We start from the raw sequence: 26746 nt of genomic DNA, 5'->3' as shown, positions 1-26746 counted from the left end.
GTCCGTACCAGGCTGCTGAAACTCGGTGGGCAACGGTAGACGCGCTTGGGCATTTCAGCCTACCTGCAGGTGTTGTTGTTGATCCGCTTTCAATCCACTCCCGGTATTATTGTCGCAAGCGATCCATGAAGGGCTTGTTCATGCAAACGTCCAGAGGCTGGAGAATGGAGGTCATGCCGCCCGGTATAACGTGTGGGGTTTGCCATGGGGAGATAAGTACGTTCTCCCCACTCAATCGCGGCTGACACGGTTCAAAGCCGCCCGGACCCCACCCCGTGATCGCGTACGCTACCGAGCGCTCGCCGACCACGGCGGGCCTTGCTCTTGGAGAACAAAGGAACGACACATTGGCTGACACAAACAGGCATTTATTGCTACAGAAACAATAACGCCAGCTAGCAACAAGGTACGCTAATGAATCAAGGACGTCCGACTCACCAGCAAGGTTCCGAGCGAATGTTCGCCCGCGCTAGGGCAAGGGATATAAACTCCGCAGGCCGGACGGGACGAGTACGGGAGCCTGTCTCCCCGTTGCTTCTTCGCCCCGTCGGCGAAGAGCGGAGACCCGAGCGACGCGTCCGCTCAGGGTGATTATCCCGGCCCAAGAGAGCCCATCTCCCGCGGGCAGGCTTCAGCAGTCTCCCGCGCAGCGACGCTGGCGCCCTCTCTTGCCAGTTAATGTAACTGACAAGGGAATCCGCTCAGCCTCGAGGAGAGACCGCCGCTGCACGGTGCCTCGCGGGAAAGCAAACTCAGGGGGCTGCAGGGCAGGTCCCCACATCCCCCCAACCTTAAATAGACCCACGCGCCTGAAAGTACATGCTATGGAGGAGTCTCCTGGTCTTCATGTCTTTGAGGCACGTCTTGCAGCGGAGGTCACGCCGACAGCGTCCACGCAGACTTCCGCGGTATTCCGAAGGCGGCGTGAAGGTCTTCGCTGGGACAACTCGTATGGCCCGCGGACTACCGTGTCCGCAGGCCCGCGAATCGAAGGCCGGTGGGAAAACTGCAGGCCAGGATCCTGCAGTAGTCGCCAGGGCAGCAGCAGCCGGAGGTGACTGCTGACTGGTCTCGCCACAGCTGCCCCGGATGGATGCGGCGAACAGGATTCAGGCCGCTCCGTCGCAGCAGGTGGCAGCGAGACGATGTGCACCGGTCAGCAAGCCTGGGTGGCTCCACCGGATCTGCAAAATTGTCGAAACGCTCTCGGCGTGCCTTTAACGTAGGTCACGGGAGGGGAAACGGCATCCGCAAGGGCCTCGTGGCACAATGCCTAACTTGCTAGCAAAACGTGTCGGCGGCTGTGCAAACGCAAAGTTCGAGTGAACAAAGCCCTTTCTTGAGTTGAACGAGACTGCTCAGTTCGTGCGAGGTTGCAAAAAAAACGGACGGGCAGCAAAGTGCGCCCCCTCTCAGCGTCACGGTCCGGTGGTCATGTCTCTTTTAATGTGGTGCAGGCAGCTCCGAAAAGCCTCAGGCCTAACGACCACTCCTACAACGACCGTGACCACAACAAAGACCCGAAACGGGTTTTGTGCGCGCAGCCGCGAGGAGACATCAGCCTTGTGGGGTGGTCCTACCCCGCTCACTGCACAAAGCAGCTTCTGAGCGGTCGGCGCCCACCGTATCGGACGGTGTCGGAGCGCCCGGTGCCGAGCTGCAATACCAGCGAGCTCGTAGCGGCACCCGTGGCCCCAGGCCACCCGGCTCCCGGAGCCGCGACTCCCAGAGTCGAAAAGGAGATAGTAGAGAAAATATATACAGAAACTCGGACCACCCACGCGGCTTCCGTACTCACTCGCTTCGGGCTCGGCGACTCCGCGGGCGCTAGGCCTCGAACTCCCTCGATGCGGACCAAGTCATTCTCACGAAGAAACTCCAGGGAAAAAAAATGTGCTGAGCATGTCGAAAAGTTCAAACATGCTGCAGCGCAATACACCTCGCACTCAAGAAAGCATGCCGCAGGTCCTAGCGATCAAAATTCACTCTAGGCCTAGCACTTGTCAAGTCCGGACAAAGAGCGTTCCTCGAACCGAACCGACAGTCGTCCAATGTTCCAAGAGCAGGCCCCACGTTGGGCTGCCAGATGTGGGGTTTGACATGGGGAGATAAGTACTTTCTCCCCACTCAATCGCGGCTGACACGGTTCAAAGCCGCCCGGACCCCACCCCGTGATCGCGTACGCTACCGAGCGCTCGCCGACCACGGCGGGCCTTGCTCTGAGGGAACAAAGGAACGACACATTGGCTGACACAAACAGGCATTTATTGCTACAGAAACAATAACGCCAGCTAGCAACAAGGTACGCTAATGAATCAAGGACGTCCGACTCACCAGCAAGGTTCCGAGCGAATGTTCGCCCGCGCTAGGGCAAGGGATATAAACTCCGCAGGCCGGACGGGACGAGTACGGGAGCCTGTCTCCCCGTCGCTTCTTCGCCCCGTCGGCGAAGAGCGGAGCCCCGAGCGACGCGTCCGCCCAGGGTGATTATCCCGGCCCAAGAGACCCCATCTCCCGCGGGCAGGCTTCAGCAGTCTCCCGCGCAGCGACGCTGGCGCCCTCTCTTGCCAGTTAATGTAACTGACAAGGGAATCCGCTCAGCCTCGAGGTGAGACCGCCGCTGCACGGTGCCTCGCGGGAAAGCAAACTCAGGGGGCTGCAGGGCAGGTCCCCACAAACGAGATGCGTTCGGTCACACTGTAGCTTTTGTTTGACACTCGGAAAGAGTCCAGAAGCAATATTGCTTCCGGGTGCAGCAATGCGCCTGGCCTTCGGTCCCACACGCTTTGAATCCGATCTACGACAAGATTTGGAGTCCATCCAACCTTTTTCGTGACAGCGCACGATAACGTCTTTCGGGGTCGTCTTCTGGCGAAAAGCGATGAATGGAGGGAGCTTGCGGCCATCAGCCAAACATGCCAGCATAACGGTGATCCGATTTTTTTAGTTGCCTGTGCTTCCAAGGTGGACTTCATGCTCACCAGACTTGTGCACTGTTCTGGACATAGGCATGTCCAGATACACGGGGGTCTGATCGGCATTGCCGATATGACCAAGTGGCATGTTGGTAGAGCAACGAAGATCAATGACTTAGCGCTGGAACTCTCGAAGTTTTGATTCGAAGTCCCCGGGCAGCTTCTGGCAAATAGAAGTCGTGCATCGAGATGAGAACCCGGCCTTTCGCATAAACTTCCGCACCCAGCCTCGTGATGCCTTAAACTGGTCTTGGGTCAAACCCGTGTCCCGCGCAAGCTCCTGTGCTTTGCACTGAAGCATTTCAATGCTTACTCCAAGTAGTCGGGAACGTTGCTCGCTAATGAACTCTGCAGGGCGACTCTCCAACTCCGGGAAGCGGCCTTTCTTGGGCCCCCGAAAGCCTTTTCGCAGGCTGTTGCAGTTAAACAATTCCTCGCGATGTCTCTTCCATCCCCTGATTGTCGATTCGTTGACGTCCAGGCGTCTTGCAGCCGCTGAATTTCCCACTTTCTCAGCAAGCAGAATAGCGTTGGCGTGAGCACACCATTCCGCCCGTTTGATGGAGATAGGCCTAAGACTCGAAGCACGGAACGCACAACTACACGCACTGGCACCAAACACGAGAAAGAGCGAACAAAGCGCACTGCTCCATGCCCTGCTGCCTGTTCGTCACGTGGCCACATTTTTGCATCAGTTGCCAGGATTAACAGACAGATGGCAGTGAGATCGCTCACTCCTTTGCTGGCATCTTGGCGGCGATTGCAAGCGCTCGGTGCCTCCGAGATGGCTGTTTTATTTTGCGGTCACGGAGGCCACACAACCTCTCTACAGGTTGCGAGCATTCGCCAAGAGGTGGCGCCCTCTCATCGCACCAGTGACTCTAGCTGGCGTCGACTCTTGTTGGCTTGTTCTCACTGGCATCGTTTTTTTGTGTGTGTGTGTGTGTGTGTTAGCGATCAGGTTGCCACTTTGTCCTAGTAGTTGTGACCTGTGGTTCAAGTTGGGGGTGCGTGATTACGAATGACCAGTACGATCAACGCACACGTCCGGCACATGAAACGATTTTAATAGTGTGTATTTGGTGCTCTTCATAGCGTTTTTAAACCTAGTATTCGATTGTAACGCGGGGGGTGACATTTCCTTTCTACTTTCGGTAAAAAAACTCGTTAAATTCGAGTAAATACGGTAAAAGCGTGGCCAGCGCGACATTGTAGAATAAGCAGTTTGACTATGGACGTGGATCTGGCTATGACCTGTGTTGGCCTCTTATTGTCTTTCCACACGTCCATGTCAATGGGGATGCGAACGCTGCACAGCACGCCACGCGTTGCAATGAAGCCGACCCCCCACACCCCCACTTTTTAATTTTTTTTTTTCAATTTTTGGTGCAGCTTGTATGCGAGAAAATGCGGTATATTCGCAGCCAACCTTGTTCGTAAAGGCAGCGTGTTCGCGCAGCGAAATATTTTGCTTGGGTCCCATTGTTTTGCTGTTCTTAGTTAATTAAATATTTTTCGCAGTCCCAGTGACTTTGAATTAACAGGATTTTACTGTATCGGAAACAGTATTCGCCTAATACCATACACACCAGCCACACTGGCTATGAATTTTTTTTTGTGCACTTGTTGTAAGAGTGCCCCCTTTTTCCATCCTGCTTACAAGCATTCCAGCATCAGTGAGGCGCGCATGCGCTCGGGTCACATGCTCTTAGAAATGCTCTGCTTTGGGCAGCTGGCAACATCAGGAACGCAACCTGTAACCAATCCTCTGTTTCCCAGTGCGCCGGCAGGTGGCACAATCACTTCACATTTAAGTCGTGTTTTCATTGGCAAAACAAGCGGAAAAACTGCCAGCCTGAAGCAGTTTCTCACCATCGGCCGCAGGTCTCCCGCATGGAGTTGGAACAGACAGCTGAACCATCGCAGGCAGTCGAGCACCAGATAGCATAGTTGTGCACACTTTTGATTTCACCAGGAATGCCAGCAGTGCCACTGAAAGTGCAAATTGACGTCAATATCTCGCTCATAGTTTTAGATAACGGGGTTGGGCAATGGCAAATTGAAGTCTCCCTTCGCACCCAAGCAGTGAACCCTAGTATATCTGGCCATGTGACAGAGAAGTGCGTCCGAGTAGCAACAGTCAAGTATCGACACTGTTGGCAAACCAGACGTCACCATTTTAGGCATGTGCCATTGAGAGACCAATAGCGTGCATTTTGTGCAATTTTCTTATTTTGCTTCAAGGGGGCGCTCATGTTTGCCAACCTGAATCTCATTTTTTGAACTACAGCGAAATGGTGGCGGCAGGGCGCATATTTCTGGACCTGTAGGCGGTCAGATTGAAGTGATCTGACCTCTACTCAAAGGGTCATTTGTGCGGATCCATGTACTGTGTGATGTCTGTGCACGTTGAAGAACCAGGGTGGTCGAAATTATCCGGGGCACTCCTCTATTGCGTCGCTCATAGGCAGAGTTGCTTTGGAACATTAAGCCCCATAAAACTGGGGTGTGTAGGCACTGGCACTCAAATTTTTGTTATGTTTGCACGTGTTGGTAGGAAAGTCTCCATAATGAGCATTGCATTGAGTCTGGTAATTAAATTCTGCTGGTACTTTGGTGCTGACGCTTTGGCAAGCTAGCTCAGATGGCGGCTCTTCCAGCAACACTTTAATCATCCTCCTACAGTAAGAGTCATTGTAATTGTGCTTTTTGCAAACAGTTTGTATAGTAGTGGAAATAAAAAATGGCTGTGGTTTAGCTCCGATTAAACGTGGAGTGGTGCGATAGCTACATCTGGCCGAGTGGAACTCGCTCAGTCGAATTGCAAAGTCAGTCTTTCGCCGCTCAGTTTCACTGGGTGTACCTTCATCTTCGTCCCACTTGCCATGGCGCATGCGCACAGCAGTTGCAGCTCAGTTTCACCTTGGCAGCAGCGGCTGTTTCGCACCGCGTGACCAGGGATGGCCACGCTGAAGGCTTGCAGACATGCTGTAGTGTAGCTATCGCTACAAAACAAGTTTAGTTTTGAGTAATGCCTAGAATCTTCTTCCGGGGCTACCTCTTTTAGCGACATAGGGCTGTCCAGGCAGGAAAGTGAATGGAAGGCGCGTGCCAGTTTTTTCTACGGCTGCGTCGCGGGCACAGTCAGCACAGCAGGTGTGGGACTATGCTCTTCTGTGTCATCAGTTCATCGTTGTTGTGGTATGTGGTAACATAACAAGCAAGCAAGCATTAATTCTAGTGAAAGCAATACCAAGCACTCCTTTATTCATCGCTATTGTGGTAACATATCAAGCAAGCATTAACTCTAGTGAAAGGAATACCAAGCACTACTTTATTCATGGCGCATTCATTCTTAATGAGGAATTTATTTTTTGCCGCAAAAATATGGGGGCCTTACACAGGGTAGCGATAGGTTAGCCACTTGTGCACCGTAATTAAAACACAAAAGAACTGGCACAGTGTTCTCCTATTTTGGGAATTCCAGTAAGCTGCTCGGATCATTTGGAAAATTTGAATAGTGAAAATTGTGCGGCAGTAAGAATGTCACAAATCTGCGGCATACTGTTTGAATGCCATGTACACATAACTAAATACAGCTTGCGTGCAAAGCTTGGCTTGAACATGTTCACAGTGGCTGCCACTTTTTAATCAAAATGTATGGATCAGTTTGAGCAAGCTGTGTGAAGGAAAAGGGGGTGCATATGTGGTACTGCCATTAAGGGAAACGCTCTCTTGTCTGATTATCTGACACTTTTTTCAGGATAAATGTGCATACACCAACAGCCTCTGATGATTTGCATAGTCTCACTTTCGAGTCCTCAATGATTACTTTCTTGAATGTTTCAGTACTTGTGGACCACACATGTGCCAACACTCAATTGCATGTTATGATTGTGCCAATCGCTTTCTTACTCGTTTCTTCAGAAGTGATGTGACTGCCAGTTGTTTGAATTGGTAATCTTGTCTGATGGCACCATCTCTAAGGGACGGTGGTCTTGTATCGTGTGTGCAGCTGATTGACATCAGTGACGATGGCTACGCCACACTAATGAATGACAAGGGAGACACACGTGATGACCTCAAGCTTCCAGACGGGGAGCTTGGCCAGAGGATCCGCGACGAATTCCAAAAGGAAGACACAAGCGTCATCGTAAGTTTTGGCCGGGCTTCCTTGCGTGGTCTCTGCTCTCAGTGCAGTCCATTGCTCTGTGGGCTTGCTCATGAACTAGATATAATCAGATGTTGCTAGTGCAAATTTTAGGGGGACACTGGTCTTAAGGGGGGGAGCCTGGTCTTGAAAACAAAATTTTATTAATGTAGTAATAATTATGAAATCTTCAGGGAACATGTATTTTTGCGTGCTGATTCTAAATATGTAAATTAATTTCATGTAAAACAATTTCTGGGGTACATACATAATTTTAATGCAATTATTTTGCGAAGAGCTTGGAAGAAAATTTGCTGTAGGAAAATCGCTGAAATGTATGCCATTAGGTCGTCTTGATACTAAGAAATGCACTAAGGGTAAAATTATCATCCTGGCCATTATAAAACTTGAGTTATAGGGTATTGAAGCTGCCACTTCAGAAACGAAAATACACACTTCACATTTCTGAAGCGACAGCTTTAAAACCCTATAACTTAAGTTCTATGTTAGGCAGGGAGACAATTTTACCCTTATTGCATTCCTTAGTATCAAAAGAACCCAATGGCATACATATCGGCAAGTTTCCTGCAGCAAATTTTTTTTTAAAGCTCTTCACAAGGTACATGCATAAAAATTACACAAGTGCTCAAGGAATTGTTTTACATGAAATTAAATGAAATATTTAGAATCTGCAGACAAAAATACATGTTCCCTGAAGGTTTCTAAACTGACTTCATTAATAAAATTTTTCTTTGCAAGACCAGGCTCCCTCCTTAAGGGGAGATGCTACTCGAAGACACTTTTTTTTTTAATAAGTGCTGTCGAGCAATGAAATTTTGTGTGCTTATAGAGTTTTTTCTGCCCTTTCCAAAACACTAATTAGTTTTTCTGTAGCTTTACTATAGTTTGTTCAAAGTTCTCCTAAAATGGAAAACAAAGGGACTTTTGTGCACACTTCTTCACATATTAATTTTTCACAAGGAACAAGGAAAAACGGCTTATTCTATTCCATAATAACTGTAGAACACTGAAAACTAGCCACAACTTTCTTTTGGGAGGAGCCAGTAGCTAAAAAAAATTTGCGAATTTGCAATGCTTCTATTCTCTGTGCATCTAATAAGTTAGTTCCAATTAGCATAATGATATCATAAGTATATTGTTATTATAAATAGATACCAGTGTGCTGTACATACTAAAGAATAAGTGTGATAGAAGTGTGGAAAAATGTGTGCACAAACTTTGAAAATCGCCAAAAATTGCAAAAGGAGAAAACAGCAATTGAAAGTTTGAGACGTGTATTTACTTACAATCAATTGGGTATGCATGAAACTTTCCCAAAATGAGAAATTGGCTGTCCTGCAAATGTCCACCATCACTAAAACTGGCCAGCACTGTACGTAAGACCCTTCCAGTCCTTGCGACTCGAGTCTTCACCACGAGCACTTTTTGTCATACTGCGACGGTGGGCTCGTGCCTCAGCAGTCTGGCAGGCAGACATCCTTTTGATCCGCCTCTCATTTCGAGAGGCAGTAAGTGTTAGCAGCTGGTGACCTGGGAGCACACCAAGCTCCTCTAACACCCGTTGAAAGCGTGCATGCCTTTCATTGAACCATAGCACTGCAAGTGCTGTGGCCATCTCAACAACCGTCCGTGACGCGAACTTGGTCTTTGGGCAAAGCAGCCAGATTCTACTATTCAGAGATTCTGCCGCATTCTGTGTCTTGCCTTGGATGCAGCGGGCCCAGAGCTTCTCGTCTGTCAGCCGCTTATATATAGGAGGGACTGCCTTCCCTTGGGCTTTAGTGAGGAGGGGCGTGTGGTTGGGTGCAGGCTGGCAGAGGGCTTCAGCTCGCCTGTGTTTGCACCACGACTCTGGTCCCTCGGGGCAAAACTTGTGGCTGCTAGCCCCATCACTAGAGCAGGAGTGGAAATAACTTGCCCATATGGCAGAATACATCTTTTGAATGCTGCCTCGATTGCTAGTCACAGCTATCTGGTAGTAAGTCTGCAACTTTGTCACAGCTGATTCTTTCAGCTTTTGTCCACGTGGCAGTGGTGTTTTTAGCTGGCGGAGAGCGCTTCCTAAACGTTTAGCAACATGGTTTGTGCAGTCCTCCTTTTCGATGTTCAGAGGACCATACACCTGTGCATCGCAAACGGCAATGTACGCTTTACTGTCTCCGTCGCTGAGGAACTCCGTGAAGCGGAGGGGCGTCTCATAGGAGAGAGTTCGTTGCCAAATCCTACGTGCCGCTTCTGCTTCCATAGCATGTGAGGAACAGTCAACGTTCTTTTCACACACAGGGCCATGGAAAGCCTGCCAGATTTCTTCCTCGCTGGGCAGCTCCTTGTGTCGGCTACATCCATGACAATAATTTGCCAATACCTCAAAATCAAGGCAGAGTCCTGTGTCTAAAGAAACTACGGTGCCCACTCCATTGTGGCTTTTATGGCCTCTTTTCTGCCATGTACCGTCAAACATGACTGCTGTATCCATGCCACCAACTTCTTTTTTCATTACCTCTCGGGCCTTCTCCAGATTTCTGACAACAGCACTCATGGCAGCTGCATGGACCTTCTTGGTTATAGCATTAAATGTCTTATGGTGCATCGGCTTCGGGAGGCCCATGATCACGCAAAAACGTACGAGCTGCTCATACCCACCTGCTATTGCGCGAGCAGCTACCACTGCCTTCACGTCTGAGGCAAAACCGTCGCGCGAGCTCCCGCCGTCAAAGCCATGCTCCACACTCGCGTCGCCGCTTCTTGTAACTCGCCTCGACGTATACGTTGACGAGAGAACAGTCACAGGGCATGCGACGTTCTCGCAGTGCAGTTCAAGGAAGGATGCCAGTCCCTTTCGTTTGCTGACCGGTTCCCGGACAGCGAGTCGGGACTCCCCACATGTTGGGCACGGTGCACCGTTCACTAGTGCTGTCAACGCACCAGTGTGGCACACCACAACGTTTGCAGAGCCGTGGTCGCTTGGCCTTTCATCTTTTTCGAAGAATGCAATCTTCTTTTCGGAAGCGCTGACAAAGCTGAGCGCTGCGTCGATCTCGTCGGGGGCAGTCGTCGTTAGGCCTAGCAGGTCAGGGACGCTTCCCGCAGAAGTCGTTCTCCGCTTCGCCTTGCGCCTACCCTTGAACTTGTTTTTCGTGCTGTATTTACGATCGCGGAAATCGTGCTTCTTTGGACTGGTCATACTGAACCAAAACTAGAGCGGCACAGATGCAACGGCGAGCGACGGGTTTGTGGTCTGCGAGATGCTGACCTGTCAGCAGGCTCCACCACAAGCCCCGCACCGCGGCGACCAATGGCTGCCTCGCGATTGTACCACGGGACAGTGCAGACGCTTGGAAGGGCTTGAAAAACGCGTTTTTTTTTTTTTTTTTTCTCTCCCAGATACGAAACTGACGGCTGTTGTAGGAGCGAGCTTGAGGCTAGACTTACCTCCACAAGCGATTGCAATGGCGTGCGGTGAAGCATCCTCGAGATATCGAGGCTCAAAGATGGGCAACTTTCGCGCATTTCTGCGGACTCTCAAGCTACTACCGCAACTCATTTGGAAGCATTTTTTATTAGCTTCTCGTTCAGATTTCAGTTTGATTTTTCTAGACAAGGAAGCAGAATGTTCAAAGATTTCAAAACAATCGAAATCAAAAAGTCGAAAATTTTGGGGGGGAAAATGCGATTTTTCGACCCGCATCTCCCCTTAAGAGCCGAAAATTTGCATACATAATGATTTTTCAATTTTGTCACATTCGGATTCTAGAGTTTCTTTTCCACCCTTAGGTGCAATTTGGAGCTTGGGACTCGTGTATGTAGTTTTTGAGGAATACTCCAATAAATGTGCCGCTGTGGCGCAGGAACTCTCGAGGATGTGTCAAAATACAACATTTTCTATGCTGTGAAATTCAAAACCAGCTGCTTTAATGCACTCTGATTGGTCTCGCTTGATAGTGCAACCCTCCAGCTATGTTTCGCATCCGCAGAGCCTATTCGAACCCAAGAAAAGCTCCAAAATCGAAAGTGGAGAAACGGCCTCTAGATTGGCTCCCTTGTACCAAGTGGCGAAATTGGCGCTTTTTATTGGCTAGCTGCCACTGTGTCTCATTTGGGTGCCGCCATGTTGTAAATTCAATGGTTCTAACAATGGCAAAGTCAAAGTGGGGAGCCTGCAACGTCGATAAATGCACCAAAATAGGCTGCAGAGCAAAGGCAAACTATGGTCTGCAATTGTCGGCGCCAATCACAATGCGCATTAGCGTAGCATGTTGTTAGACCATGCACCGCCTCGTCTGCACACAGTCGGGTGAAGTTGGTAACCGACAACATCGACCACGGATCTTTGCGGCTTTCATTGGCAGCACTTTCGGCACGTGATTCAAGAGAAAAAGCTGACAATGCTGCCAGTTTCTCGGTGGCACCTACGCCCGAGTGGTGCGACCAGGATGCTTCAGCTGTCGAGGCTGTCAGCAGCGGCTGATAACATCAGCTGATGTTACCTGGGATGTGTGAAACCTTCAAAGGGCCACTTGCAGAGTTCTAGTAGAGATCCTGTGGATAGGATTATGGTGTCACGGTTAAATTGGACAGCCATTTTTTCCTAATGTGGTTCAAAGGTTTTAATTCAGTGGTTTTTAATTATCTCATGAGTTTATTGATTTACCTCAAAAGTAATAGTATATTTGAAATTAGCTCTAAAAACTAGAAGGGACTGTGTAATTTCATAAAAATTGAACATGTTCAAGTAAATGCAGTGAAGCAAGGTGTCTGCACACATGACGGGCATCAAGCTTGAAAAAAGTGCCATGTGGGCACAAAAAGTCGGGTCATATTACATGCCTGGGGTTTGGCCATTTCAGGGTGCTATATTTTTCACTTCTGCTATGAAATTGCTATTGTGTTGTGATTTTTGGACTCCTGTGAAGTTTGTCAACTGGCTATCCGAACATCTGTTGAAGGTAGAGCTTAATTTTTTCAGCATGGTCAGATATGTTGCAAGCAGACATTTATTTTCATGTAGAAATTTTCTAGAATGCCAATTTGTATTACCACTCAGTTGGCATGCTTTGACCACTGAAATTCAGTGTGCAGTGGCATAAAAAAAATTGTTAAAAAGTGCTTGCAACATAGTTCCTTATTCTGTCTAGTATCTAGCAATATATTGACAAGGTTTTGTTTAGTAGTTTTCATTTTCACACTTTAGAGCATTGTTTGTAGTTACCTTAAGAACTAATCAGTCTGCATAAAAATAACAGCATTTTTGGAATCTGCACAAAACTGCGTAAGCATGCAGTTTTATTTTTTTTCATTGGAATGTGGGGAAGATGGTTTTTCAGACCAGTGTCCCCCCCCTCAACTACAGAACTGCTATGAGAGGAATGCCTACGATTGCAACAAGCAAACAGTTGAATCACGATGCTGTACTCCAGCGCCATCAACACCTTACCGTGGCAAATGCAGCACTTTGTTAAGTAGCGCTACAGAGGTTCATGTTGAAATGCAGTGTTCATGCTGAAAGCAGGGGGCAAACAGAGAGTATGACGGGCGGATAGTGCCGGCGACATGAGGCAAATACAATTCATTTCCTAGGGCAGCAGTGGCTACACAAGCGGTAGGAGGCGGGTGCTTCTTACTCTCCCCCACTCTTCCCACTGCATGCACAGTGGCATCATGCGTGCCCCAACGAGATGGTGGTGGCTGCTGCTGCATTTGTGCTATTAGTGTGGTAGCAAAATATTCCTTTGTGAGAACCTTCTAGCTCTGTTTGTGCAAGTATATTTATTTCACAATACTGTCAATCCTTGGTCTAATCCTACTGAACTTTTCATTTGTTGCTGCGCCGACCTATGTATGAAGCAGATTTGCTTGCAAGGGCTCTGAGTTGAGGTGTTAACTGTTGCACAGTAATATATTACAGTAGCAAAGATTAAAGGCAGTGTGTTCCCATACCTAAATTTTTTTTGCCTGAGTGCAAGCTATTTTCATATGTGCAGTGCCACTGGTGCAGTCATCAGTGTTATTGCACAGTTGTGGTGGAATGTTCTGATACTCTGACGTATACTGATAAACGTTGTACAAGAACTTTGAAATACTGTCATACAGCTGCTTCCGCAAGTCATCGTGCAATCTCTCGTCAGGGGCATTGCATTGAGATTGGTGACAAGTAGGACACGTTGTCGGTCAAGTTGGTTGTGGGAAGTACCCATGGTGATCCAGTGCACTTGAAAGAACCACTTCAATACGGTGCTCTAACGAGAACACACTAAGAGGCCAGAAGGTGCCCTAAGCTTGTACAGTAGCAGACTGATTTTTCGGACTTGCACGGTATTTCGTACTTCGCTAAGGAACAGTCCCATACCTCATAGGAACATGTACAAGGGCGGTCAAAAGTTCGCAGGCCGCTCTGACCTAGCCAGGAGTGGCTGCTATCGCTCGCACAGCTCGGCGTGCGCCGGCTGCGAGAGTATGCGATGAGAGGGTGTGCGTTCCCCTCCCTTTTGCTCTCATTGATAACAAAGCCTGAAAAATGCTAGTGCGCCGTCCGCCTTCGGTGTTCGCTCTTCACATTCCGCTGCGGCACTTCGCGCGGCATTGAAGAGGAGAGTTTGCCACGAAGTGACGCGCCATACTAGCTGCCATATTCAGTTAGACTATGTGTGCTTCCCGTACTTTTCGGCTTCCTGCCGTACGATATAACGCGTTTACCTACACATGAGCTGTGTTCCGGCTCTCTCAGCCGTTTGCGTGATTTCCCACGTGGCATTTCGCCATGGAGCACTCATACGTTCCGCGACACCCATCAAGAATCTTCTCCGATCTTGTTGGTGCCGATACCAAGGCTACACCATGTTGAGTTTTAAAAAAAGCATAACACGTAGTAACCTTTAAATTCCAGCTGGCCAAGCCCGAATCGACCGTGCCAAATACGTCGGGGACCTCCAATTTGACATTTCTTCTCTTCTTTCACATCCCCCCAATCCCTTCCCTTACAGCGTGGTTCAGGTGCCTGCCGAGATATGCGAAACAGTGCGACATTTCCTTTCCTCAAAAACCAATTTATTCACCTCCAATTTGCACGGGTCATTTCAAAAAAGTGGCCCGGGCCAACCCCGAAATTTACCTTTGCCAAACTGCACCAAAATCGATGTCCAAGCATAACTGAGTGTGCCATACGTGATGGTAACCTCGAAGTTCGACACTGGGCATTTCCAAAAAGTGGCCCGGGTCAAACTTGAAGGCCACCATCATGCCGCTCAAGGTCAATTATAGTTTGACATTGATTTTGCTGCAATTTAGCAAAGGTCAATTTCGGGGTTGGCCCGGGCCACTTCTTGGAAATGACCAGTGCCATATTTAAAGGTTACCATCACGTCTGGCACACTCAGTTATGCTTGGGCATCGATTTTGGTGCAATTTGGCGAGGGTAGATTTCGGGGTTGGCCCGGGCCACTTTTTGGAAAAGACCAGTGCCATTTCTCAAGGTTACCATTACGTCTGGCACATTCAATTAAGCTTGGGCATCAATTTTTGTGCAATTTAGCAAAGGTAGATTTCAGGGTTGGCCCGGGCCACTTTTTGGAAATGACCAGTGCCATATTTCGTGGTTACCATCACGTCTGGCACACTCAGTTATGCTTGGACATCGATTTTGGTGCAATTTGGCAAAGGTAGATTTCGGGGTGGCCCGGGCGACTTCGGAAATGACCCATGCCAAATTTCGAGGTTACCGTCACATATGACACACTCAGTTAAGCTTGGACATCGATTATGGCGCAAATTATCAAAGGTCAAATTTCAGGGTTGGACCGGGCCACTTTTTGGAAATGACCCGTGCCAAATTGGAGGTGAGTAAATTGGTTTTTGAGGAAAGGAAATGGCGCACTGTTTCGCATATCTCGGCGGACACCCGAAACATGCTGTAAGGAAGGGATGAAGGAGTGTGTGAAAGCAGAGAAGAAATGCCAAATTGGAAATCACCAACGTATTTGGCACGGTCGATTCGGGCTGGGCCGGGTGGAATTTAAATTTTACTACGTGTCATGCTTTTTTTAAACTCGACATGGCGTAGCCTTGGTATCGGCACAAACAAGATCGGAGAAGATTCTTAATGGGTGTCGCGGAATGTCCGCGCCGAAATGGCACGTGTGAAATCACACAAATGGCTGAGAGAGCCGGAACACAGCTCATGTGTATGTAAACGCGTTATTTCGTACGGCAGGAAGCCGAAAAGTACGAGAAGCACTCAGTCTGAATATGGCTGCTAGTATGGCGCGTCACTTCGTGGCAAACTCTCCTCTGCAATGCCACGCGAAGCGCCGCAGCGGAATGTGAAGAGCGAACAGCACACTAGCATTTTTCAGGCTTTGTTATGGCTTTGTTTCAGGCTTTGTTTTCGGGCTTTGTCAATGCCCGAAGCATTTTGAATAAACTAACTGACATAGAGAGCATTGTCCTGGCACATAATCCTCACGTTGTAGTCGTGACAGAAACGTGGCTGCATCCTGATATTTCTGATTGTGAAATAACACCTTGTGGTTATACCATTTGCCGGAGCGACAGAGATGGTCGCGGTGGTGGCGTTGCCATAATATACAAAGAGTCCCTGCGGATCTCAAGGTTGCCAAACATAGAGGGGTTAGAAAGTGTTATACTCAAAGTATTCCTTGAGGAATGTCATCTAATTATTGGAGGATTCTACCGTCCCCCGAATTCGAATAACATATTTCTAGAAAAGCTTAATGAATTCCTATGCCGAAACGAAATCCGCTCAGCCAATTTGTTATTGACGGGTGATTTCAACTTTCCGTCAATAAATTGGTTGCCCGATACTCCGGTGGCTCTCACTGGTGCCTCCCAACTATTTCTCGATGTAGTGTTCTTTCATAACTTGACACAACTAGTCACTGAGCCCACCCGTGTACAAAACGACTCTCAATCAGTTCTGGACCTGTTTCTTGTTTCTGACAACCTGCTACGCCGAACACCACGTGTGTCTGTCTTAGAGGGAATATCAGACCATAAAATGTCAAGTTTATCTTTGCAGTTGCGCCCTATATCAAAGCTTCAGAAGAGAGAGACAACTATCCCGATCTTCTCACGTGCAAGTGATGTCGATATCTTAGATGCACTAGACACTTCATTTTCTTCCTTTTCCTGTTTGTACGAAACACAGAGTACCTCTGTTCAGCACATGTGGTGCTTCTTCAAAAACTTAGTTCACCGATGTATAAGCGATTTTGTGCCAAGAAAACGGAAAACTTTGCGCACTAGCAATCCTTGGATGACAAAAGATATTGCGCGTCTGGGACGTAAGCTTAAGAAAGCGAGACAACAACACTCAAAGCATCCTTCATCGGCCACTGCAGATAAGATTTCCATGCTACGCCTGTCGTTGCGGAACGCTATCAATACAGCCAAACACCAATTCCACACTGTACGTATGAAAAATTTCCTTGTTTCATCTCCAAGCAAGTTCTGGCAATATCTCGCGCCACGCAAGAAATTGATTCTTGGCCTTTCTGCAGATAGTGCGGGTATGCACGACAAGTTAGAAACAGCGCAGGCGCTCAACCAGTACTTCAGCTCGATATTCACTCACGATGACGGCTGCAAGCCACATTTTTCTTCCTTTGATGATCTGGCACCAATTAGTGACATTTGCATAACTGAGGAAGGTGTGCTAGCTCTTCTGCTTAACTTGGACACAAAAAAGTCACCAGGGATTGACGAAATACCTAATGCCTTTCTGGTACGGTACGCTGAATGGTCCGCCAAATATTTAACTTTAATATTTAGGAAATCACTAAACTGCTCTGAATTGCCAAGTGATTGGAAACACGCAAAAATCACCCCGATTCCCAAAGACCAACACAAATCAGCACCTTCTTCCTACCGGCCAATTTCTCTTTTGTGCACTTCAGTAAAATTGCTTGAACACATCATCTGTAAACACTTGACTAACTTTCTCGAGGAGAACCACGTCCTTGATAATCGCCAGCACGGGTTCCGTCGCGGTCTCTCCACAGTAACGCAGCTTATTGCAACAGTCCACGATTTAGCGGCAGCACTAGATAGGCATAATCAAGTTGATATTGTTTTTCTTGATTTCGAGAAAGCATTCGATCGTGTGTCTCATCAAAAATTACTGCAGAAGTTAAAACCTATACTGAAACACGAGTGCCTACTCTCATGGATCGAAGCCTATCTTTCGCATAGACGCCAAAGTGTGGTTGTTGATGGTGTCCTCTCTGATTCTGTCCCAGTAGAATCCGGTATTCCGCAGGGCTCAGTCTTGGGTCCCCTTTTCTTTCTAGTATTTATTAATGACATAGTTCACAACGTACATGTTAAAATACGGCTTTTCGCAGACGATTGCATACTTTATCAAGAAATTTCTAGCCCTGAAGATCAACTCCTTTTAAGCGATTCACTGTCTGCAGTAGAAAAATGGTGCTCCACGTGGCAAATGACTTTGAATTCCAACAAGACAGTAGCGATGACTGTGACACGTAAAAAGAATCCTTTTAGTTTTACATACCGCTTAGCCAATGAGCCCCTCTTAGTTGTCAACGCTTTTAAATACTTAGGAATTCAGATAGCCTCAGACCTTCGATGGAACGAGCACATATCGTATATAGAAAAAAAAGCTCTAAGACAACTGCACTACTTGAGAAGAACGCTGGCACAATCCACACAAGAAATAAAGCTTTTAGCTTACAAAACATTTGTTCGGCCAATTTTGGAATATGCTGCGGCAGTGTGGGATCCCTGGACCGAAAGTAACAAACTTAAAATAGAAAATGTCCAACGCAAAGCTGCTAGATTTATCTTTAATTGTTACAGTTGGAATATTTCCCCAACAGCCCTACTGCAAACCGCAGGACTTGAACACCTGGCCATGCGTCGTCATCGAGAAAAATTAAAGTTATTCTACTTGTATTATCACAATAAACTAACAATAGAGGAAGGAATTTTAGTTGAGCACAAATCTCGACACCCTACACGCTCTTACCATACCAAGAAAGTTGCCGCGTTTTCATGCAAAACTAATGTATTTAAGTATTCGTTCTTTCCCCATACTATCATTAAGTGGAATGGTTTACCTGTTGATGTTGTCAATTGCGAATCGGTGGATTTATTTTTACAAGCTCTGAAGGATGTATAGGGCTCTTATGTATCCTTGTTTTGGGCCAAGTCCGATGCCTTCGTTTGCTGCCAGGATCGATGTCATTATATGTTCTATGTCTTTGTAATCGATTTTATGTTGTATGTACTGGTTTTTGCTCTGTTCGCTATCTGCTTCTTTTGCAATGTACTTGTTATTTTTATCAATATGTTTGTACCCCACTCCTGCCTAAGGCCTGTAACACAGGCCGGCAGTATTTGCTAAATAAATAAATAAATAGAACAAAAAAGAGGGGAATCCACACCCACGCTGCTGAGGCGCGCCGAGCCGCGCGAGCGATAGTGCTGCGAGAGCGGAGAGCAGCCGCTCCTGGCTCGGTCAGAGCGGCCTGCGAACTTTTGACCACCACTGTAAGTTTTCACTACCAATATTTCGGACCAAAATAGACTTGCAATACTGTGCAGATCTTTCTTTTTTTTTTTTTTTGCCTAATATAGATGTAAGCTGGCATCAGTCACAGCTCACCCATTCTCCGCTGCCTTGAAAGGCACCATTTTGGATTTAAGCGTACTCAGCGGGTGCTGACGGGACTGGCTTAGCTTTTTCTTCGTTGCCATTCAAGAGAATGGCACTTCCTCTATTGCTGCCAAGGTAGCCTACAAAGTGTGATCGTGTTGAAAACGGCAACAGGACAGCTGCAGCGTCCACCAGCTTTGACGACGCCACCTGTGGTGCAGGTCATCAAATGCAGGAGGAGGGGGTGCATTCAGAGACGCTGGCTTCTGCCCACATCTTCCGCTGGGTTACTTCACAGCCTTCGTGCAGCACGTGCTTTTTTTGCAGCATGACCTGCGATCTTGTCGCACTCTCTGGTACTGTGACGCGAGGTGATGCGGATATGACGATAGCATGACTATGGCTCAGATGGCCTAATATTGCCACTTGCATGTAGAATGTGGGGAGTGGCGAGTTTCGCTATTCTTTAAGCTGGTTTTTTTTTTTTTCTGGAAAAAAAGCTTTTTGTTTTGTTCACGGATTATTTGGACCATTTTCCGGGTCCCGCTGAGTCTGTAAAATCATTTGGCGACTAGTTCTGCGGGGTCACTGTGTACAAAGTAGCTGTGCTCTTCTCTTACAGGTTGGCTTTTTTTAGTGCAGTTCCTTTATTTGGAGTATTCATTTTGCTTCTTTTTCTCTTGCAGGTGACCGTGATGAGTGCTGTTGGCATGGAATGCATTATCGCATGCAAGAATGCTAACTAATGAAGACATCGGCCAGAGAGGGGATGTGCCCGAGCAATGAAGTGTAGCCGCTGCCACATATAAAAGATGGGAAAAAAAAACATGTCATGGACAGATTCTGTATGATGTTCAACACACAAGGGTGCGGAGGCAATTGTGCATCAAACAACCTGTGCCAGGAAGAAATTCCTGCTCCTCTGCTTAAAGGCTGGAATAGGCTACAGGAAGGCATTGCGGCGAGAAATCTGATCACATTATTGTTCTTGTTTATGCTGAGCGTGTCATTTTCTTTTCACGCATAATTTTTTTTTTTTTTGAGACAAACTTGTATTTTTCTGAACGACAAGGTGTTTACAGTGTTGCGTATCACCACAACCTCATCTTGTCTGCGAGTGAGGAAATGTGAGAGTGCCTGCTAGCTTTAAATTTTTCTTGTAGTTATTTGTAAAGCTTTTTTTCTCTCCTGGTGGCTTGGGATGGGTGGGTGCAGTCTTGGGCTAACGAGGGTTGGGTTTCATTGTGCTCGCACTCTTCGCTAGAGTGCTGTGGGCCCTAGGACAACAAATTGAGGCTGTGTGTGTATGACTGTTCTTACCTCACCCTCTTGGTTCCCCCTCCGCCTTCCCCACCTTTTTTTTTTTTTTAGCTTCCACTTGCATTACTGACGTGTCATCAGTGAAACAAGCTCTAGTGTGTGAAGGTTTCGACATTGTTACATTAAGGTTGAATGTTTTAATTTGGAATTAAATTTTTATAACACGGTACTTTTCTTCCCCTTTGCAGTCCTCTTACTGGGTGCTCTCAGGGATTGGAACACTTAAATTTGGGTTTTTCTTGGTTGGAAGCCATGTTTTTCTAGGGTTTCTCCTTCCCGTGTCCTTTTGAAGTGTGTGTTGACTAAACAGATGAGTTGTGGTGTCGAGTGACTCAACGAGTCTCTTGGCTTAATAAATTTGTATTACACAATTTCACCTGCGCAAACTGTTTCCCGTCCTCCAAGGTGAACGGTGGCTATTTGCTAGCAAGCTGTTTTCAGGATGTTATGACTGTGGCATAGCACTTCACAGTAGTATGCATGCTCTTGAAGCTTGTCTGTTTGCAAGTGTCATTATACCACATTCAAGGTCAGTTAGACTTCACTGGGCATATTTCCAGCTAGAGCATTGGCATCTTTTGTATAACTTGGGACACTGTGAAGTATGGGGCTTAGTCTGGCCTCCAAGCTGGGTTTTAACTGTGCCTCCAACCAGGGTGGTGCCACAACAAAGTTCAGATGTCTACACCTGGCACCAAATAAACCAGTACGCCACAGATCTGGACCACTCTGGCAGATCAAAGTGGTTTAGTTGATACTGGGAGGTGGGATATTTTATAAACTCTAACCGGGCTGTGGGCCTGTGAACACACTTCATGTCCTAGCTTCAGATTCCGCGAGTTGCACTGAAACTACAGATAGACTCAACGCAGTAATGTTGTGGTGCCTAATAATTTCCCCAGTTAAATAAAATTTTGTTCCAGGCACTTTTTCTCTGCAGCAACTTCATAACTGGGTTCTCTAAAATCTCCCGAATGGAACACTGAAGACGGAATTTGGCAGTTGCACAGTGCCACTGCGAACCTTACTGGCGGGCAACCGGACTGCAGTACAAGTTTCTGGCTTGTCAGCGTCGTACCCTCATTTTTATACTCTACTCGTTTTTGTCCTTTATATTTTGGCTGGCCCTTCGGACTAGTCTGATGCACCTCAAACAAAGCGGGAGATGACCTGGCGTAGACAGATTTTGGTGACTCCACGGTTTATCAGATTAAAGGCGGTTTCACATACGAAAAAAAATTGTAGGGTTTGACCGTAGTGTGACGAAGTAGTGGAAGGACCACCGCATGCTAGGTCTTTTCGTCAGCAGCGTCGCTGCTGGTGCTCCATCAAAGGTTTAGGGTTCACGCACCTGGGGTTTCCAACTTTACGGCCCAGTCGGTTTAGAGAGCTTTAGGTCTACCGTACGGTAAACACTAACTACGGCAAATGTGGCTTGGCAAGCCTAGCAACGGCAGCGCGTTACCGTACTCGCCGTATGGCTGTCCAGCTACGCTAAATCTGTTGTTGCGGGGCAAATCGCAGCCGCCGTTTATGCTAACGGATTCTGTTTGTGCGGCGTGAGCGTCTTCATTGGTAGGAAATGCTTTGGCGAATGTACATTGTCAAACTCCTTGTTACACTTTTGTATAGTGACTAATTGTGTTGAGCCGTCATGAATTTTAAATAATTTCGGTTTCTGTGCTCGTTAACTGATGGGAAACTACGAGCAGCCAGCCTTCCCTGAAATCCTATTGGTTGACCGCTGGGCCGTTCGCAACGAACGCGCTGACGGTGCGCCGAACTCGGAAGTCTCGCGATGTGTTTAACACTTGACTTAGTGTATGTTTTCTTTAAACTGATGCGGTAGACATTACGATACATGGATCTGTGGTAATTTAATAATCTCGTGCTGTTTGTTTCATCAACCTAGGGATGGCTGTGACGTGCAGTTGAACTTTGGGTTATGTGACCCGCCGCGGTGGCTCAGAGGGTGTGGCCCTCGGCTACTGAGCCGCAGTACCGGGGTTTGAACCTGACCGCGGCGGCCGCCTTTTTTATGGTGGCGAAACGCAAAGGGCGCCGGTCTGCTGTACGGTGCCAGTGCGCGTTTAAAGTCTCCACGTGGTCGAAATTAATCCGTTGACGTTACTGCGGCACACTCCCTCCTTTATCCCTTCCTTATGTGGCGGTTCGGGTGTCCGCCGAGATACGCGAGACAGTTACTGCGCCAGTTCCTTTCCTCAAATACAAATTTTCATTTTGGGCCACGTGAGGCACGGAAAAATGGATATAAACTTGGATGCTTTAGTTGCAGGTCACTAAAGCACTTAAACCAGCCTGCTGCAATAGCTAAAATTGCAACAAACGACGCATTAGCAGTTATACGGCTTTTTTTTTTTCGTCATCTGGTCGCAGCCACCGTCGGTTGATGGAACCGAAACAGCGTTAAGACATTGAATTACACATTAGCGGTTGTGGGCGAATACAGCGGGGTGCCCCATGTATGCCAATGTAAACGTATCGGTTGAAAGAAAAGGCAAAAAATTCATAAGCGGAATTCAGAGCAACGACCCTTAAATTACGAGCCAGAAGCGCGAGGTGGGAGCAGTTTTAGTGCAAAGGCAGACTCGCGAACACCTACCAACCACCATTTCACCTGTGGTGGATTTTGTGCCTTCGCCTAGCAAAAAACGAGTCCACGTTAGGTTAAGGAAGAAATCTAATATCCACGACTGGGGGTCGAACCCGCAGCGGCGCGAACATAGCTTCGAAGGGTCGCGCTGTGCATTGCTCACGGTCTTCGTCCAGTAATGCTGCCCGTGCTTTCTCACTAACAGGTTTAACCAGGTCAAAACCATGATAATTTATTAGCGCACCCACTGCCCTGCGTTTTCGCAGCGTTCCTACGGAGACCCGCACTAAATTTGTGTATGGCTGCAGCGTTCCAAGCTTGTTACCGGCACTGCGCCTCGCCATGCCGTGCGTCGTGTCAAGCACATCTGGAGAAATGTCTTGATATCGATTCAAAGAAGCCTGGGAACATGCAGGCAGGATGTATGCACCATCTGGCGAGGCGTTGGTGGACCTTCAACAGGACCTCGCCTCCGTCAACATAAATACCTATCCGAACTGAGCACACTGGCATCGCTCTATCAACGGCATGGGAGACACCTCGGACTTCATTCGACGGACCTACACGTCCTACCCGTTCCTCGTCACATGCACCATACCCTCCACTCTGGCCGATGAACTGCGCGAGTACTGCCACTGCGCAACGCTATGGTGGCAGTGGTGCTAGATGCTAACACCTTTTTGCGCACCGTCCTCTGTGCACATGGCGGCCACTCCCTTCTTTGGCTACATCGTGCCAAAATGCATGCGCATTCGGAGATCATGCAGGCAAAGCAACCCCTCTATTGCAGTATCTGGTCGAAATAGCCGAAATTTGTCGAACCACAGCGCCGAGGGCAATCGCGTTTTCGAAATTCTAAAAACGGGCATGGCTGACTACAAATCTAAATCCAACCAGGTACCTAATGGTTAATTTGATTCGCCGGTTTTCTGGTGTGCGCCAACCTTGGCAATACTATGCCGCAAAAGCCATATTTTTACCTCAAAAATCATTTTTTTAGAATTTCGTAGTCTTCCATGAAACACCTGACATACAGCTCCCCATAAGATCAATCCAGAGAAGTCCCGGCATTGCCAAGAAGGGACTGCTAGTGATTACGTTCAACTTAAACGGGCCGCACGTCATGTGGGAATGCAAGTCTTGCAAGAAAAGTAACGTCCTCGGGAACAAAAATTGGATTACGTTTAAGCTTCGTCTTTAAAAAGCAGGATGCGACAGCGTGTTGCAGCGTTGCCAAGGGATCCATGGAACGCCATGGATCCCTTGGACACGTAAACCGCGCCCTTCTAAGACAGCACCGTATTCAATAGACGCGCCTTCGTTCATTCCAAACCATCGAGTTGGCGTACCGGAGTGGTTAGCGAGCTCGTCTCGCACTCCGGAGGCCCTGGCTCGATTCCCCATCTCGACCAATTTCCTACTCTGTTTTATTAATGGTTCTGGGATTCTTCGCTCACGACCAACGCCGCCGACGACACGGGGCCGTTAACGCTGTCGCGCTAAACATCCAATTATCGGGTCTCACGCTAAACTATCCTTACACAGCGACCAAAACTGGCAACAGCGTTAGCGGAGACACCACCCCGGACCTCACGATAGCCAACAATCCACCGATTCAGTTTTCAATTTCAATGAGACAAACTCCGCCTAGAATAACAGTAACATTGTGTAACAAAGGTAAAAACAGTGCTAATTTTTACAAAGACCAGACAGGACGGGCGCTGACTCCAACCATTGTGAGTCAGCGCCTGTCCTGTATGGTCTTTCTGTGCGGTCTGTGCAAAAATTAGCGCTGTTTTTACTTCTGTTACACAATGTTAGTGTAACTAGCCCCGCAAGAGGTACTGTTAAATAACAGGAACACCAGCATGGCTCTAAACAGCGACCATTACATGTTGGACGCTATACCTTCGCACCGCGAGTCAGAAGAAGGGATGGAAACCATCGCAGTTCATAGAATGGGACAAATTCAGGGAAGGAAGGGATTAAATGGCCCCGACTGCAATCAAAGACATACAAGATTGGGTCCAATCCATATGTAAAAATATAAAATCGCACACGAACGAAATACAAACAGACGCTGAACACTCGATTAGAGACTGGCATACGTGGGAGCCAAGAAACACTCGTAAAGTCGAAAGAGAAATTGAGCATGCGAGAGAACCCACCCGGCAACAGTGGTATCAAACCTGCGGCAACTCCATAAGGTGATAAATGGGAGTAAGGGGACGTGGTACCTGCTCGACGTCACCTTCTCGACCCCACGCAGTCCAAATCGGCTGCGCAAGGACAGTTCGCTCCACTCATCCATCAACAACCCGGGGAAGAACAAGACCTCCTCAGGACAAATACCTAAACACCGCATACGACGGAGTAACCAGCCCACCATCTGTGGCGCAAATCCTGGGGGACAGGATGGTCCTGATGCCCCACCCCCCGAGATTCGTCCCGGGACTACTCGGTCGGCATCGAATGATAACAGCAGCACACGCAACACAGGAAAGCCGAGGGAGCGAGGAGGCCTCTTCCATGCCACAGAATGGCTCAGCAGAAGCACGTGTTCAAAAAACATTGCTGTCATAATCACAACCAAAGGACATGCCATGGCTACGTGTGACTGTATTTAATTTTACTTCAACCCTCCGCTTTTCTGCATCGAGTCAATCTGAATGAGACAGAGACGTTAAAGATTTGCTGTTGGGCTAGTTGGCCTTCCATTACCTTTGATCAATCAGCGCAAGAAGACGAAGGACAAGTAGAACGACGATGTTGATAGAAGCGCTTAACAACCTTTATTCCAGAAGAACCGGAGACAACACATAGTTTCCAGTCCGGACCCGAGACGTAGAAAGTGTGGGGACCTGCCCTGCAGCCGCCTGAGTTTGCTTTCCCGCGAGGCACCGTGCAGCGGCGGTCTCACCTCGAGGCTGAGCGCATTCCCTTGTGAGTTACATTAACTGGCAAGAGAGGGCGCCAGCATCGCTGCGCGGAGACTGCCAAAGCCCACGCGCGGGAGAGGGGCTTGGGCTGGGATCGTCGGCGCGACCGGACGTGCCGCTCGCGGCTCCGCTCTTCGCCGGCGGGGCGAGGAAGCGACGGGGAGACAGGCTCCCGTAGTCGTCCCGTCCGGCCTTCGGAGTATATATCCCTTGCCCTAGCGCGGGCGAACATTCGCTCGGAATCTTGCTGGTGAGTCGGACGACCTTGATTCATTAGCGTACCTTGTTGCTAGTTGGCGTTATTGTTTCTGTAGCAATAAATGCCTGTTTGTGTCAGCCAATGTGTCGTTCCTTTGTTCCCTCAGAGCAAGGCCCGCCATGGTCGGCGAGCACTCGGTAGCGTACGCGATCACGGGGTGGGGTCCGGGCGGCTTTGAACCGTGTCAGCCGCGATTGAGTGGGGAGAACGGGTTTATCTCCCCAATTCAAACCCCACAAAAGCTAGGCAAGAACCATTTCTATATGAAAAACGTCATAGCAAACAAAAACAGCTTGAAAAGTAGGAAAAATTTGTGTGCGCCGATAAAAGAGGCACCAGCCAGCAAATCCTGCAAAGCTCTTTTCTATGATTCATCAAGGCAAAAAAAAAACAGGTTGTGAAGAAGAACGGCCAACAGTGAACACGGCAAAACACACGGTGACATAAATGAAAGATCGTGATCTTTGTTCCCTTTATTCTAGAGTAAAAGTTTTTAGTTCAGTGCTTCCGTCCAGGTCATCCTTCTACTTCTCCGTTTTCTTTTTGCGCTGGTTCTTCAGAGTTCAAAGTTAAAGGGTATATAGTCATGCGCGTTAAAGGGTCGGCACCACGCAAGCCCTCGAAGCTTTCTTCGAGGTCTATCTCTTGTTCAGACCTGGGGTACGTTTTAACAGCTCGCGAGACAGGCGACTTGTCTTTGCGGCGCGCATCGAACTGCTTCATGTCAGCTGGCCATCATTGTTTTTAAAAAAGAAAATAAGTAAAACACGTTGAGCAATGTCCACCACTGTCATTCAAGCTTCTTAAACTGCCGCGGTCTGATCAGAAAATTGCGAATG

The 26746-nt window shown here is 48.1% G+C and overlaps 2 protein-coding genes across 4 annotated transcripts in view; one reads left to right on the top strand and one right to left on the bottom strand.

The window, feature by feature from the left end:
- The window catches only part of eEF5 (eukaryotic translation elongation factor 5), a 36072-nt gene extending 15601 nt beyond the window's left edge, over window positions 1–20471 (top strand). For all 3 annotated transcript variants that reach the window (XM_077653063.1, XM_077653065.1, XM_077653064.1), the window contains 2 exons: window positions 6991–7128; window positions 19462–20471. In XM_077653063.1, coding sequence (XP_077509189.1) covers window positions 6991–7128; window positions 19462–19521 — 198 coding nt within the window. In that variant the 3' untranslated portion in view covers window positions 19522–20471. The remainder of the gene's footprint in view (window positions 1–6990; window positions 7129–19461) is intronic.
- On the bottom strand, window positions 8394–10465 carry LOC144120538 (uncharacterized). Its single transcript, XM_077653057.1, has one exon. It carries the CDS (start codon window positions 10328–10330, stop codon window positions 8501–8503), a length of 1830 nt encoding a protein of 609 aa, XP_077509183.1. The 5' UTR covers window positions 10331–10465; the 3' UTR covers window positions 8394–8500.
- Window positions 20472–26746: the final 6275 nt, after the last annotated feature.

This window comes from Amblyomma americanum, chromosome 2 (genome assembly GCF_052857255.1).
Source record: "Amblyomma americanum isolate KBUSLIRL-KWMA chromosome 2, ASM5285725v1, whole genome shotgun sequence".
Lineage (NCBI taxonomy): Eukaryota > Metazoa > Arthropoda > Arachnida > Ixodida > Ixodidae > Amblyomma > Amblyomma americanum.
Note: the sequence above shows the minus strand (reverse complement) of the source record. Positions and strands in the feature narration are given on the sequence as shown.